At 35.8% G+C, this 17,403-nt stretch overlaps 1 protein-coding gene across 1 annotated transcript in view; it reads right to left on the bottom strand.

The window, feature by feature from the left end:
• ESR1 (estrogen receptor 1) overlaps nt 1-17,403 on the bottom strand; it is a 247,513-nt gene that overhangs the window by 139,300 nt on the left and 90,810 nt on the right. Inside the window, exon 4 of the mRNA XM_033867852.2 lies at nt 9,046-9,381. Within this exon, the coding sequence (XP_033723743.2) occupies nt 9,046-9,381 (336 nt within the window). The remainder of the gene's footprint in view (nt 1-9,045; nt 9,382-17,403) is intronic.

Below are 17,403 nucleotides of genomic sequence, written 5' to 3'. Positions count from 1 at the left end.
AAGCACATTGCTCTGGAAGCCAACAGGGCTTACATCAACCACACCCATAATACTAGAGCAAGCAAATTGTTCTTAATGGACTCACTATCTTCCCAGGGTCCAGCACAAAAGAAGCAAACAGATACAGGCATTTCCCAGTGTTTCCCTGAAAAAGGTTCATTTGCATACTTTAAAAGCTGCTACCTGAGAGTCAGGTTTCTAATTTAGCACAGTCTAGGGACTGACTGATTCTCCCCAGAGACTGGGAAAGCAGGAGACACGATCTCTGCATTCTCCCTGTAGGCTGCTCCAAATTGCCAATATCTCCCTGGAAGGAGCTTGTACACACGTTTGGTACCCCAGCTTCTGCAGATGCCACCTAAGGAATACATCCCTTGATCACCTGGCTCTAGTGGCCAGCAAAGCTTGCACTTGCCAGCCCCACAGGCTTTTAACAAACAAATGTTCTTAAGGGGCTATCCTGCCAAGGGTCAGCACAGAGGAAGCAAACAGAAAATCCCATCACCCAGTCTTCCCCTAAAAGGGATCTATTTGTATACTTTAAAAGCTGTTACCTGAGGGTCCAGCTACCAATCAGCCTGTATCTGCATGCTCACTGACATCCTCCCCTTTAGGATACTGACAGGTCTTTGCATACCCTCAACTATTGGGAGCCTCTAAGAACAAAGAACAAATCACAAAGGTCTGAGAGACAACCAAGAGCTCAGGCTGGGCTGAACAGTAAGGTTCATCTCCAACATGAAACCACTCTGTCAAGACTGGAAGAGGTGGCTGTTTTATCTAAAGCACAGAAACCAATACAGAGAGTCAAGGAAAGTGAAAAAACAGAGGAATATGTTCCAAACAAAAGTACAAGATAAAACCTCAGAAATAGACTTGAATGAAATGTAGATAAGCGATTTACCTAATAAAGGGTTGAAAGTAATGGTCACAATGACGCTCACCAAGGTCAGAATAACAAGGCATGAACAAAGTGAGAAATTCACTAAAGACATAGGAAATATAAGAAAGTATCAAACAGAAATTACAGTACTGAAGAATACAATAACTGCACTGAAAAGTTCAATAGAAGGGTTCAACATCAGCTAAATCAAGCAGAAGAAAGGACCAGCAATTCAAAAACAGGGTAGTGGAATTCATCCAATCAGAGGAGTGAAAAGGAAAAAGCATGAAAAAGAGTGAAGACAGCTTAAGGAACTTATATAAGGACAACATCAAGAAAACCAACAGTCACATCACAGTGGTCCCAGAAAAGGTCAGTACAAGAGAAACTGAAAGGAGTAGAAAGCTAAAGAAATAATAGCTGAAAACTTCCCTAGCCTGGAGAAAAAAACAAACATCCAGATCCGGGATGCTCAGAGAGTTTCAAATAAGATGAACCCAAAGAGACCTACACCAAGACACGTTAAAATTAAAGTGTCAAAACTTAAAAACAAGGAGATAATCTTAAAAGCACCAAGAGAAAAACAACTTGTTACATACAAGGCTATCAATAGAAAAGACTATCAGCAGTATTTCAGCAGAAACTTCCCAGGGCAAAAGGGGGTCACATCATATATTCAAAGTGATGAAGAAAAAAAAAAACAAAACACCAACCAAGAATACTCTACCCAACAAAGTTGTCCTTCAGAGTTGAAGGAGAGATCAGCACTTTACCAGATAAGCAAAAGCTGAGGGAGTTCATCACCACTAGATTAGACTTACAAGAAATGTTAAAGGTACTTCTTCAAGCTTAATGAAAGGATGCTAATTGTAACAGAAAAAAATATGAACATATAAATCTATAAAATAGGTAAACAACAAGGACCTACTGTATAGCACAGGGAACTATATTCAATATCTTATAATAACCTATAATGGAAACGAATCTGAAAAAGAATTTACACACATGCACACACAACTGAATCTCTTTACACCAGAAACACTGTAAATCAACTATCCTTCAATTAAAAAAAAGAAAGTATAAATCTCACTAATTAGGTAAATATAGAGTTAAATTCAGAATACTCTAATGTTGTAATGATCATGGGTAATTAACTTATAGATCTAGTATGAAAAGTAGTAAAAATGTAAATTGTGACATCAAAGATAAAACATGGAAGGAAAGTCAAACTATAGAGCTTTAGAAGTTGTTATCAACTTAAAATAGACTTATAAATATAAGTTGTTGTATGTAAGCTTCATGGTAGCTACAAAGCAAAAACCTATAATAGATACACAAAAGATAATGAGAAAGAAATCTAAACATACCACTAAAGAAAGTCATCAAACCACAAAGGAAAAGAGCAAGAGAAGAAAAAAGAAACAGGGAAATTACAAACAGCCAGAAAAAAATCAACAAAATGGCAATAAGTAAACACCTATCAATAATTACTTTAACTGTAAATGGACTAAATTCTCCAATGAAAAGACACAGAGTGAATGAATGGATCAGAAAACAAGATCCAACTGTATGCTACTTACAAGATACTCACTTTGGGTTTAAGGAAACACACAGATAGAAAGTGAAAGAATGGAAAAAAGATACTCCATGCAAATGGAAACCAAAAGAAAGTGGGATAGCTATACTTATCTCAGACAAAATAGAATTCAAGCAAAAGACTTTAATAAGAGACAAAAAAGTCATTATATAATGATAAAGGGGTCAGTCCAGTAGACGATATAATATTTGCAAATAATTATGCACCCAAAATAGGAGCACCTAAACACATGAAACAAATATTAACAGACCTGAAGAGAGAAATAGACAGCAATATAACAATAGTAAGGAAATTCAATACCCCACTTTCAACAATCACCCACACAGAAAATCAATAAGGGAAATATTGGACTTAAACTATATATTAGACCAGATGGACTTAACAGACTTTTCATCCAACAGCAGCAGAAAACACATTTTTCTCAAGCACACATGGAACATTCTCCAGGATAGATCATATGTTAGAACACAAAATAAGACAATAAATTTAAGAAGATTGAAATCATATAAAGTATCTTTTCCAACCACAATGGTATGAAACTAGAAATCAAGTACAAGAAGAAAACTTTAAAATTCACAAATATTTGGAAATTAAACAACATGCTACTGAAAAACAAATGGGTCAAAGAAAAATCAAAAAATACCTTGACACAGATGAAAACTGAAATAAAACATACCAAAACTTACAAAATACAGCAAAGCAGTCTAACAAGGAAGTTTACAGCTGCATTAAGAAAAAAGGAAAGCACTCATTACATTGAGGAAAAAAGGAGCTCAAATTAACAACGAATTTTACATCTAAGGAAATATAAAAGAAGAACAAAGTAAGCCAAAACCTGGTAGAAGGAAGTAAATAGCAAAGATTAGAGTGGAATTATGAAATCAAGATTAAAAAGACAACAGAATAGATCTTTGAAACTAGGAACTGTTTTTTTGAAAAGATAAACAAAATAGACAAACCTTTAGCTAGATTTACCAAGAGAAATTAAAACAAGATCGCAAATAAATAAAACCAGAAATGAAAGAGGAGACATTGTAACTGATACCACACAAATACAAAGGATCATAAGAAACTACTATGAATCATTATACGTCAACAAATTGGACACAAGAAGAAACTGATAAATTCCTGGAAATACACAAGCTACCAAGGCTGAATCATGAAAACAGAAAATCCAAACAGACCATTACTAGTAAGGAAATCTAATCAGTAATCAAAAACATCCCAACAAAGACGAATCTAGGACCAGATTGCTTCACTGCTGGATTCTACCAAACACTTAAAGAAGAATTTCAAACTGTTCCAAAACATAGAAGAGGAAACACTTCCAAAATCATTTTATAAATCCATCATTACCCTGATACCAAAACCAGACAAGGACACTACAAGAAAAGAAAATTACAGGTCAGTATCCCTGGTGAACATAGATGCAAAAATTCTCAACAAAATATTAGCAAACCAAATTCAACAATACATTAAACGAATCACACACCATGATCAAGTGAGATTTATTCCAGGGATTAAAGGATGGTTCAACATCCACAAATCAATCAACACACAACATTAACAAAATGAAGGATAAAAACCATATGATCATCTCAATAGATGTAGCAAAAGCATTTGCAAAATTCAACATCCATTCATGATAAAAACTCTCAACAAAGTGGGTGTAGAGGAAACATACCTCAACATAATAAAGGGCATACATAAAAAGCCCACAGCTAACATCATACTAAACAGTGAGAAATTGAAAGTTTTTCCTCTAAGATCAAGAACAAGACAAGAGTACCCTGTCTCACCACTCCTAATCAACATAGTACTGGGAGTCCTAACCATAGTAACTAGGTAAGAAAAAGGAAAAAAAGGCATCCAAATTGAAAAGGAAGAAGTAAAATTGTCTCTATTTGCAGATGACATGACATCAAACATAGAAAATCCTAAAGACTCCACCAAAAAACTATTAGAATAAATTCAGTAAAGTTGCCAGATACAAAAGCAATATGCAAAAAGCAGTTGCATTTCTATATACGAACAACAAACTATCAAAAAGACAAATGAATGAAATGATCCTATTTACAACTGCATTAAAAAGAATAAAATACCTAGAAATAAATTTAGCCAAGGAGGTGAAAGATCTGAACACTGAAAACTATAAGACATTGATGAAAGAAACTGAAGATGGTACAAAGAAATAGAAAAATATTCTATGCTCATGGACTGGAAAAAATAATACTGTTAAACTGTCCATACTACCAAAAACAATCTGCAGGTTCAATGAAATTCCCATCAAAGTCTCAATAGCATTTTTTACAAAAGCATTTAAAAAATCCTAAAATTTTATGGAACCACAAAAGATCCCAAATAGCTAAAGCAATCATGAGAAAGAAAAACAAAGCTGTACGCATCACTGTCACATTTCCTGATTTCAAACTATATTACAAAGCTATAGTAATCAAAACAGCATGGTATTGGCATTTTAAAAAAAAAGTAGATCAAGGGAACAGAATACAGAGCCCAGAAATTAACCCATGCATATACAGTCAACTAATATTTGACAAGAGAACCAAGAATACTCAATAGCAACAGGATAGTGTCTTCAAAATATGTTAGGAAAACCGGATATTCACATGCAAGAGAATGAAACTGGACCCCTATCTACACCACTCACACACATACACACACAAAATCAATTCAAAATGGATTAAGGACATGAATGTAAGACCTGAAACTATAAAACTCCTAGCAGAAAACATAGGGAAAAAGCTCCTTGACATCAATCTTGGCTATAGTTTTTTTTGGATTTGACACCAAAAGCAAAGGCAACAAAAGCAAAAATAAACAAGTGAGACTTCATTAAGAAGTTTTTGCATAGCAAAGGAAATCATCAACAAAACAAAAAGGCAGCTTACCAAATGGGAGAAAATATTTGCAAATCATGTATCTGATAAAGGGTTAATATGAAGAGCACATATAGCAAAAAAAAAAAAAAAAAAAAAAAAAAAAAAAAACCCTATGATTAAAAAATGGGCAGAGGAACTGAATATACATTTTTGCAAAGAAGATATACAAATGCCAATGGGTACATAAAAATATCCTCAACCAATCATCAGGGAAATACAAATCAAAACCACAATGAGGTATCACCTCACACCTGTTAAGTTGGCTATCATCAAAAAGACAACGGATAATAACTGTTGGTGAGGATGTGGAGAAAAGGGAATCCTGTATACTGTTGTTGAGATTGTAATCTTGTGCAACCACTGTGGGAAACAGTAAAGAGTCCCCCCCCGAAAATAATGTAGAATTACCATAAGATCCAGCAATCCCATTTCTGGGTGTATATCCAAAGGAATTGAAAACAGGATATCAAAGAGATATCTGTAGTCCCATTCATTTCAGCATTATTCAAATAGCCAAGATATCCAAGATATGGAAATGAACTAAGTGACCATCAACAGATGAATGGATAAGGAAGATCTGATAAATCTATATCTACATAGATGGGCTTCCCTGGTGGCGCAGTGGTTGAGAGTCTGCCTGCCGATGCAGGGGACACAGGTTCGTGCCCCGGTTCGTGAAGATCCCGCGTGCCGCGGAGCGGCTGGGCCCGTGAGCCATGGCCGCTGAGCCTGCGTGTCCGGAGCCTGTGCTCCGCAACGGGAGAGGCCACAACACTGAGAGGCCCGTGTATCACCAAAAAAAGAAAAGAAAACAAAAAATCTATATCTACATAGATATATAATGGAATATTATTCAGCTACAAGAAAGAAGGAAATCCTGCCATCTGTGGCAACATGGATGGACCTTGAGGGTATTATGCTACGTGAAATAATCCAGTCAGAAAAAGATTAATATTGCATGGTATCACTTATACACGGAATCTAAAAAAAAAAGTCAAATTCACAAAAAGAGAGTAGAGAAAAGTGGTATCCAGGGTTTAGAGGATGGGACAAATAGGGAGAGGTTGGTTAGAGTATAAACTTTCAGCTATAACATGAAAAAGATCTGAGGAGCTAATATAAAACATGGTGATTATAATTCAAAACACTGTATTGTATAATGGATTTGCTAAGAAAGTAGAATTTAAATGCTCTCATCAGAAAGAAAAAAGTAAATGTGTGAGGTGATGGATGTTTAATTAACTAGATGTAGGAAATCCTTTTATAATGTCTAAGTATATCAAATTACCATAATGTACACTTTAAATATAATTTTGTCAATTATACTCCATTAATGCTGAAATTTTTTAAAAATGAAATCAATTTACAATCTCTGTTATACTGATAGCCATCTGAGGATATCCAAATGTTCTATGCAGGTTTTTGTATCATACAGCTAATTCCAGGTACTTCTACAACTGCTTTCTTACTGCCCTTCTTACTAATGATGTTTTCTATTCCCTCTATATTAAATTATTATTATTATTATTCTCAAACTGTGACCATATAAATGTAATATTGTCTATATTAGATTTTTGGTGTGAACTATGTTTTTAATGACAGAGTAGTTGGATACAAAAAAGCTTTTTAAAATGTGACTTTGTCAAATTTCTGAGAAGCTTGACAATCATCTTCAAAGATGATTCCAGAAGACATTTTTTTCTTCCCTCATTTTTCATCTTTTTAAAATCAATGACTCTTTTTATTCTGCTTCGTCAGACTACTAGGCTTTTGATTTACAACAGCTATATTCCAATAGCATATATATAATTTCATTTTTGCCTTTATAATTATTATTTTTTTAAACCATCAAGTAACAAGATACAGTTTGGTCCAAGGATTTTGGAATCATTCAGGTCTTTTAAACTAATATAATCGAGTTATAGAGTGGTTTTGCTACACATCACATTATCATAAATTTGTTTAGTTCTGGGTTTAACAATGGGATGGCTAAGCATGGACGTAATATTTTCCTTCTCTTGATTTCCAGCTCCATTTTATTCCTAAATTCAGAAGATTATTGCCATGAAATTTTCATCCACTGGTAATGTATTTGAATTTAGTTCTCATTGTTTCAAATGCCCTTCAAATTTTTATAATTATAAAAATGTCATGATGGAAGTCTACTGATAAGTATGAAAAATGTATACTTGACTTCAACAGTGTTCTAGAACTAGTATTACCAAAACTTCATTCAGGAAAATATATGCTTATAGGACAATAAAACTTTATAGTAACTAGAGTTGGTTCTCAGGGATATGACCCTTAGCTGTTCGTTTGTTTTTTCCTCTTCTCCCAAAGTATTTTTTTAAACAAAGGCAATAATAAATATAAAGATAAAACCTATCACCACATTACATGTAAATTCCAATATTTACTTATCATGGGTCTGTTTCACATGGGAATGCTAAGGTAGGTAAGTGCTCATTAAAACTCCTAATTCCAAAGATGGCTGGGAATTTTTATTTGCCAGTTGGACTGAGTCTGAAATCTAAATATGCCTGTTAATCCCCATGTTTCCATGTAACCCAACCTCTGCTACCTAAATAGATGCCCTCTACCAAGTTGGGATCACAACATTGCTGGCTCCTTATTCAAAGGACCACATGTTCATATGTTAAGAAATGCAAATACATGAACCAGTATCTAAGGCCAGATATATGTTTTTCTTGGCCTATAATAGATCTCTAAAATGCAAGTACAAAGCTCCACATTTATTTAGTTTAATAAAAAAAAAAGTCCCCTGCTTCATAGGTAATAATTAACTTAATCTATTAAAAGAGAGCACACAAGACAATCGCTGTCTAAATTCATTACTCATTTGATCTATAAGCCCAGAAAAAAGATTTAACTTCCTCTTGCCTTGGTTCATCTACGTTAGCTCCTGAATGGATATGATGGGGCATGGAGGAGGTCATTTTCTAGTCTTGTTTCCATAATAACTAGAGTTCTTCTCCCTGAACAACAAGAGCAACAGTCAAGTTTTACAGGAACACCAGTTCTGAGAGTATCAACTGAAGGACCGAGTATCACTTCAGCCACTGTCATCTTTCTACAAGCCCTTCTCAGGGATGAGAACTTAATTTATTTTTCTATTGTATTACCTTTGTCCTAAAATATTAAGACTAGACAGTTGAATGAATAAATGGCATTCAGTTAAAAAAAATTAACTCTTTAGTTTATAAATACCTTAAAATAAAACTTAAAATCTTTTAAGGTAAAATTGATGATTTATAATTTAGGTGTTTTGAAGAAAAATCCTCAATATTAAAAATTTATAGGGCATAGATCACTTAGTGTTAAAAATTTCTGCCACTGTGAACATATAATATTAAATGCATTTATTGCCTAGAGTCCACCCCCAATTTTTTGGTGAATACCAATGGGTTTAAAATAATGTCAGATTAAAGACTTTAATCATCTAGATTTTGATTTCAAAACGTTATATCCTAACTTCCAGGAGAATTACAGTGTATGGATACTGAAAAATTTTAACCAATTCTGATGTAACCTTGAAACCAATTAGATAACAAACTGTTTTTTCCCACTGTTTCTCCCATGATACCGCAACCAGTTCATGAATTGTTAATGGCTCTGAAAAAAACAGTTGAGCTTCGTGTTCTTACCTGGCACCCTCTTTGCCCAGTTGATCATGTGGACCAGCTCCCTGTCTGCAAGGCTGGTCAGCAAGCCCATCATTGAAGCCTCACTGAAGGGTCTGGTAGGATCGTACTCGGAATAGATTATGGGGGGCTCAGCCTCCAGCAAGGCACTGATCATCTGATCGGCTGTCAGGGACAAGACGGGGCTGTTCTTCTTAGTGTGTTTAATCAAGAGTGGGCTCGGCCAAAGGTTGGCAGATCTCCTGTCTCCAGAGGGCTCCGCTTCGTTCCTGCCCTCCCCATCATCTCTCTGGCGCTTGTGCTTCAACATTCTCCCTCCTCTGCGGTCTTTCCGTATCCCTGAGAACACAGGGGAAAAAAAACACAATTTATTCTTTTTCTCATATAAACTTTCACAGTAAAACCATCTTCAATGCTAACGCCCTTTATTTTATTTGAGGAAAGAGTTTGGGGCACAGTTGTGCTGGTAAGCGTTTAACAACCAGCTGTCCACGAGAAAAAAAAAAAAAAAAGGTTTTGATTTGTAGCATTCGCCAATTTCCATGGTGTAACTACTCCCATTTCCATGGCAAATTTCAAGCTAGTTGTCTGAGATTAAGCATCATACAAAACTCCTGAAAAGTTAACAGTAAGCTTTTATGAGCCAGTACAAGCTGGTCTAACAAGCCATTGGGGTGTGTGTGTGTGTGTGTGTGTGTGTGTGTGTAAGAGCTGCTGTAAAAAGGACATGATAATAATTATTCTTGAAATATGGCTTATATCAAAGATTGCTTCTGCTATGAATATTCTTTCAACAATAAATGAAAAAGGCATCTTTAAAAAAGCATTTAATAAACATCCTTATCATCCAACTACACCTCTTTATGGAAGACACTAAAGAGGAATGATTTATCCAAAACGTATCTGACAGCCTCTGGATCCTATAGGTGTTCAGTCAGTCTTTCATTGCTACTCAACTGTACCTCACCACCTGAGGAATTGACCCACAACCCTCAACTTGTTTACTTGGTTCTAAGATTGACACAAATGTATTTCTATTTTCCTGATACAAAAGTTTTTAAATAGTTGAAAATAGTTTCCCCCCAAAGATTTACCAGCTGTGGTTCCCACTAACTAAATTATAGGGCAGGGGAGACTCTACTCTCTTTTGCAGAGACTCTGAGGTTTGGCTCAGCATCTCAACCTGGAAAAGGCCAGGCTGTGGTGCTGAAATGTATCAGCAGAAACAAATATTTTAAAGGACAAGAATGATCACTAGCTTCCATATTTTCAAAAACTGTAATCTTTTCAAAATATGGCAGATAGCAGCAGTTCTTAGATTTATATAAAAGAAATAATCGTTTTGGTAAAAAGTTAATACAATTATTTTTAATATTAAAGACATGAGAAGTCAACATTCTTTATAACATATCACCTGTTCTCTTACTCAAAATGAATAACTAATGTCAGAACTTTGTTCTATGTCGTTCTAATTTGTCAAGGCGTTTGAACAAATGTGCGGTGGTGAATTTTTTATGTATAGCTTTTATTCTTGTAGGTCTAGATTAGATATGTTAGATGATACTAAAAATATAATGAAGCCACAACCCTTCCTATTTGTTCAGTATTAAAATAAGCATTTCCCAGAACTCTTGGAATAAGTAACAATTGTAAAGATTATTATCACTAACATGCACTGAGCACTCACCATGTGCTTAAGCACTTTAATATATACTTAACATGTGAGCATTTCACAACTAAGTTAGTCCTCACGATAATCTTGTAAGGTAAATACTATAAAACTGCTGCTTTAGAAAGGTTAATGAACTTGTCTGAGACCATTCTCTATTAAGTATGATGCAAGATTCAAGCTCTGAAATGAAGTTTGTTTTTTTTTTCCAGTTAACAGAGTTTTAAAAATGTATCCAACAAAGTCGACACATCTAAGGATACCTAGAAGTAACATAGTAAAGAAATAAAATGAGAAGAATCGTTGTATCTGACCAATTGTTGTCCATAGTCAGACATTTCAACTCTTTCGCTGCTAGATATGCTAACGAGAGTATAATATCTGAACTGAGGAAGGTGATACAGCCTACTCTCAGCTCATCAGAGCACACCTGGAGTATCACACAGTGCTGGATACTGCAGAGACAAGCAAAACAAATCTATTCAGAGGAACTAGGATGGTGAGGAGATGTGAAATCAGGTCACATGGAGAACCACTGAGGAACTGAAAGGGATTAGCCGAGAGAAAAAAGACTTTGAGGAAACATGAGTGTCACCTTCACATGGGCTATACTATATAAAATGGCATTATGGTCTGAAGGTTTGTGTCCCCCTCCCCAAATTCATATGTTGAAATCTAATCCCCAATGTGATGGTATTCAGAGGTGGGGCCTTTGGGAGGTCATTAGGTCACGAGGGTAGAGCCTTCATGAATGGGATTAGTGCCCTTATAAGTAGAGGCCAGGGGGCCAGCTTACTCTCTCCACCCTGTTAGGATATGAGAAGACAGCTGCCTACAAGCCGGAAAGCAGGCACTCATCAGACACCAGATGTGCTGTCAAGCTTGGACTTCCCAACCTCCCGAACTGTGAGAAATAAATGTTTGCTGTTTAATCTACGAAGTCTATAGTATTTCTGTTACAGCACCCCAAACTGACTAAGAGAGATACATGGGTTCAACTTGCTCTTTATGAGCCCAAAGGGTAAAATAGAAAAAATATGTGGAAACTCTGAGTAGTCAGAGCTCACTGCAAGGAATCAGTTTGTAGGAGTCAAAGCTGACAACAAAGATAGAATCTGCTGCCACAGGAAAGGATGTGTTAGATCACTGGAGGTTTCCAAGAATAGGCTAGACGAAGACTTTACAGGGGTGTTACCAAAGGCATTCAATTACCCAGTATTTGCACTACGTGACCTTCGATATACTTTCCATCCTGAGATTGTAGGACTCTATGTTCTTCCATTTAGAATGTAAGACCAGTGGCCTTGGAATGAAAAACAGGAAAAGAAGATCGAAAGCAAAGAATTCCTACAGGTTCACATTTCTTAGGAAATTCTGAGGTCAGAATTTTGAGAGGATGATTCTGATTGTTATTTACCTACTTTGGGTGGGAACTAGGGTGAAAAAAATGCATTGTTCGTCAATATTAAACAGAGTATAACTCAAATACTCTTGGCCCCCCTACTCTATAACTTTATAAAGAGATAGAGAATATGGACAGATCTTATTGGAAAGCTGCAGCATTCCAATAAAGTCTTCTAATATTAGATCTACATGGAAAGATAGAAGCAAGTGACTTGAATAAAGAAGAAATGGTGATATTGTTTACAGTAAGATGAAAGCAAGTTACCTGAGTAATCAAGTTATGACTATACACATGCATTTTACTTTTTAAAAATGAAGGCGATGCTTTATGTTATAACTGTAGTTTATCTTCATTTTAAAAGATTTCCAAAATAAAGACAAGTAGATAGAAGGTTAATGAAGCAAAACAAAACATAGTATTACCACTCCCTTTAAAAGTTCCCAGCAATCATACTACAGACAATCTGATCTCCAGAAGAAGAATTTTAAACTCAATTCAGGTTCTAGGAGTGACAGTTATAAAAAATTGTTTACCAAAGTATTTGTTCTTTTCGTAAAAATTTGTTCAATACTTACAATGTATATTCACAGATGATGCAGTGGGAAACAAAGATCATGTTACCCTCCATCAAGTTTTCAGCTTGGAGGGAGAAAGCCATGAATCAAAAGTTATTCTGTTATTTGTGGAATGAATGCATTAGCTGCCCAAAACACTATGGAAGGGAGGGGGAGGTGCTAATCGGAGGAGACAAAGAAGGCTTCTCTAGGAGACAAAGTTACATTTGAGCCAATTCATGAGATTTCCTCTCTTGGAGAAATTTCAAAGCTGACTACTCAAATGGTTTAGGTATAGCACTACTTAGAGCAGTGAGCTGAATCACCACACCACTTTGAGTCTCAAATATTTGATTCACGTTGTTGAACACAAGACAATAATGTCCACAGGCTTGGAATGCAGAACGAGAAAACACAACCAGAGAGATGGAGGAAAGAGCTAAATATTTATAAAATCATCAAATCATCAAATAGGGTAAGATAGATTCAATTAGCATTAACAAATATTTTCTTAAATTTACCCCTCAATGTTCCATATTTTTCAAATGTCAAAGCCTCTATAAAATATACAGACAGAACAAAAATAGCAAGTTGTACATACTGTGTGGCCGACTGCATGTGATAGGATCCCAGGGCACAGCTCAATGAGGAAAGCAACCATTTCTACTTGTAAGCGGTAATTGTCATATAAGTAGTGACTATCAGTGTCACTACCAGTGATAATATTGCATATTTCATAGTAGTTCAAAAAAAATCAAACTGGAATTGAGTGGAACAGGTGAAAAATGGCCCAACTTCTACTATCTTAACCTAGGTTAAATGAGAATTGCAGAGCACAACCAATAATTACAGCCTGTGTCACTATGGAATATACAGCCAGTTCCTAATTATATACAGTGATGGGGTATAGGAGTGGCATGCATATTTGAAATCCAAAGATAAATTTAAAAACTCATTCTATGCTCCCTACCAAGAATTTTTCCAGACAACATAGACTGATAAGTATTTTACTTAAACTCAATTTCCTTTGTCTAAATTATTTTAACTATTTTGGTACCTGAACAAAAGTTCACAAAGCAGAGGGGAAGAAAAACAATTAGGTTAGATCATGCAAATATTAAACAGGCAGCCTCTTGACAGTCAAGATGTTTCTTTGTAACAAGGACTTTGGCTTGTAACGCCATATAAACAAGATGTATTATCATTCAGCACCCCAAAATGTCATTTCCCAGAATGGTTGAGCACAATATTTAGCAGCGCAATTCAGGTGTCATGTAACGGATATGCTAGTGTACAAACGTTATTAGCTCTCAAGTTGTGCCACTGATTAGACAAGAGTTGTATCACAGCAAATTTCTCTACATTCCTTTGAAAATTTCATAAGCTTACAATAATTCAGTGATTACCCTCAGGCTTGAGAAACAAACTCTCTCTCATCAAGCAAGCCCACCACACATGTGAAATGCCACCACTTTGAATTTTATGCCCTTGGGTTAAGCCTTCTCTAATACCCTGTCGCACTGTGGTAAGGATTTAGAAGCGGAGTATAGAACCTCTGCTTCGTAATACTCAATGTGAATTTGAGTGATTCTAATCCACTAGGAAGTGTTAATTTCAGGGAATTTATTAAACCAATAAGCACAGACCACTGGAATGAGAACAAAAGGGAGAGAGATGATGCCCAGGGCACTCTCTAAGATCCCTCAGGAATCTCTCTAAGGCTGCCTGGGCTTGGGGAGGTCTGCGGTAAGGCAGTGTAGGGGCTGAGCCCTGGCAGGGAGAAAGGGGCTGGGGACATATCCACTGCTTAAACAATTATGTCCTGGCCCTAAAATAAAAAGATCTGTCCTAATGCATCAAACTAGGAATTTTGAAAGACTGCTTCTAATACTTGAGTTTACTTAATCATCCTTTTTTAAAAATTCTTTAAACTCTTTGGCTTGGTCATTATATCTTAGGAAAAATGAATATGCTATCTGAATATTCATTAATTAATAGAATTCATTGGCTTATTTGCTTCTAATGCATTCTGCTTTTTAAATTTTCTTTTTCTGAAATGATCTTTTTTCTTCTTAGTACCCTTTGCCTCTACAAAAAGCTACTATAACTTCAGTAAAGTTATTTCTCCAATTTCCCAAGACTACTTTAATGTATTATTAAATATTTCAAACATTTGCATAATCACCTTTCTTTTGTTTTTCAATAATTCCACATTATTCATGAGGTATTAAAAACCCAGGCAGAGAAATACCCTAAAAGCTTTTTAATTCAACATGTTGAAGAAAACAGGAGTGCTGATTAGTTAAGAATTAAATAAAGATAAGAACTAATGAAACTTGCACCAGAGAAACTTCCCTGCATCAATTCTAATGCTTTCCCTTCAAATACTAGAAATAAATCTTGTAAGGTAGGCACTGGTACAGTCCCCATTTAACAGAAAAAAAGAAGTTTAGAATAACTATCATGACCAAGGTCATACCAAGCGCAGCACAGAGATTTCAACCCAGGTGAATTATGTAATTATAGATTATTATTAATATTATCATAGCCTCTAAGTGGATCATTGATGATGGTACATCAATGATCCACTTTGAGGTGATGAATTATCCAGTTCATTTAAAGCTACTTAATGCTCTTCCTCTCCCTCCTTTCACATCCAACAAATCACCCCAACCTGTATTTACTCACATATCTCTTCGTTACTCCCTTTCACTCTATCTTTACTGCCACCATCCTGGTTCACACACTTCTCCCTTTTTGCCTAGATTGATGCAGCAGCTACTAATTTGTCTCCCTGCCTACCTTCAATCTTCCTTCCAATCAAATCAACTGGCAATTGAATAATCTCCATTACACACCTATTTTATCCTGTTACATATTGTCCATCTAAAGCTGTCAAACACCTCCTTAGCTACAGCAGTTGTTTGTGCTCTGAAGACTCTTGGCAATTCTAAGCAGTAGGGGTACAATTAGGGCTTCTGCTTGCCCCGTTCCCCCATTTGTCTAAAGCCGCTGTTTATATATATGTATTTTGTACTGGGATTAGGGAAATAACTCATTTTTAAAAGGGTTTACTGGTTGTATTTTAAATTTAAAAAGCCACTAACCCACTGAATAAAATCCAACACTACACTGACTCATGAATTTCCACAAATAATCCCAAAGTACTTTTCAAATCTATCTTTACAAATCCCCTCCACAAATCTTTACTTTTTTATGAAACAGGGTTGGCCTTGCCACTTTTTATAATACTTCCCAACATCACCACCTTGTACAATTTCCACTCCTCTTATATTGGCCACCAAATCCCAAGTAAAATCCCATAGTCAATCTTGGACCCCACTCCAGTCTAGTGGCTCTACCTCCTTCATTCTTGTAGCTTTTCTTTCATCTTTTTCTTTTCTTGTGTCATTCATCGGATAACCATCATGTACTAATTTCTGTGTTTAATTACACCTGAGTTCCCCCTCCCTGGCTATGGCCTCGAATTTCTCTCCAGGCAGGAAGTTGGAGCAACAGTAGGGCTCACCTCATCTATTTTCCCTTTCTCAAGAAACACTGCCCCACGCTGCCTGATGTCCAAGGTTTAAAAACAGTTGTTTCATATATTATATCCATTTTTTAAAGATACTTCTGTTGGGAGGCAATAAGGTTAGAACTGGAAAGCAAAATAGGTCTGCTATTATAGTTGGAAACATCATTATCTCCCTGCCCATAACTGACTACTTAAGTAAGCAGAAAATCAATATGAATGGAATTGACCTCAAAAATACTATCAATCAACTTGATTTAATTGATATTTATAGAAGACCCCATCAAATAACAGATGAATACACATTATTCTCGAGTTCCAATGGAACATTCACCAAGACAGACCACATTCTGGGCCATAAAAAGACCCTTAACTGTTATAACTTTATCAACTAGAGTACAGTGTTTGTGTATAGCCCCTTTTGCCTTTAAAGGTTATAAGAACTGTGAAACCACTCTTAGGTATATTGGAATTAAATAATTAAGTAAATGAATGGCACATAACGGGAGCCAGGTTTCACACTGTTGCAGAAAGAAGTGACTTGTAAGTAAGAGAAGACTAGAATGATCCATGCTGTAATGGCAAGAGTTGGAGACATCAGTGTGTATTCATTTTTAGCTTAAGACAGATACAGATGTTAAGCTGTATGAAGATATATAAATACAAATATTTATAAATAGGTGTATATACATGGGCTAGTACAAACACATACATTGCACTGTCAGCTTAGAGGTCCTAGAAGTAACAATATCCCAGGAACAGAAAGTACATCTACTGCTCAGATCTTGGTTTCCAATAAGAGAACCATGACTCCATGGAAAAATGGCTGATTCTCGGCCTGGGGAAGGAAATATACAAGATGAGGCTGAACTAAAAGGAAGAACGTGCTCAAAAAAAAAAAAAAATCGCTCAATGATGTGTATGTCAAAAGAATACAGGAGCCAACTCAGAAAGCTCCCAGTGCCAAGGATGGGACAACATGAGCAGCAAAATAAATAAGAATTGGATTATATCCCCAAACATAAATATCCATGAGTCTATACTGATATAAATAAATGACTGAATAAATAAATTAACTGAGAATAGCAACTCCAACTAATCTATGTAAGTACTCCAGCCTTAAGGAATAACCCCCCATTCCTTAAGTATGAGCTGCACATAAGCACTTCCTTCCAAAGCTAACTGTGTGAAAAAGGAGAAG

Source organism: Tursiops truncatus, chromosome 12 (assembly GCF_011762595.2).
Source record: "Tursiops truncatus isolate mTurTru1 chromosome 12, mTurTru1.mat.Y, whole genome shotgun sequence".
Classification (NCBI taxonomy): domain Eukaryota; kingdom Metazoa; phylum Chordata; class Mammalia; order Artiodactyla; family Delphinidae; genus Tursiops; species Tursiops truncatus.
This window is presented reverse-complemented; position numbering and strand designations above follow the sequence as displayed.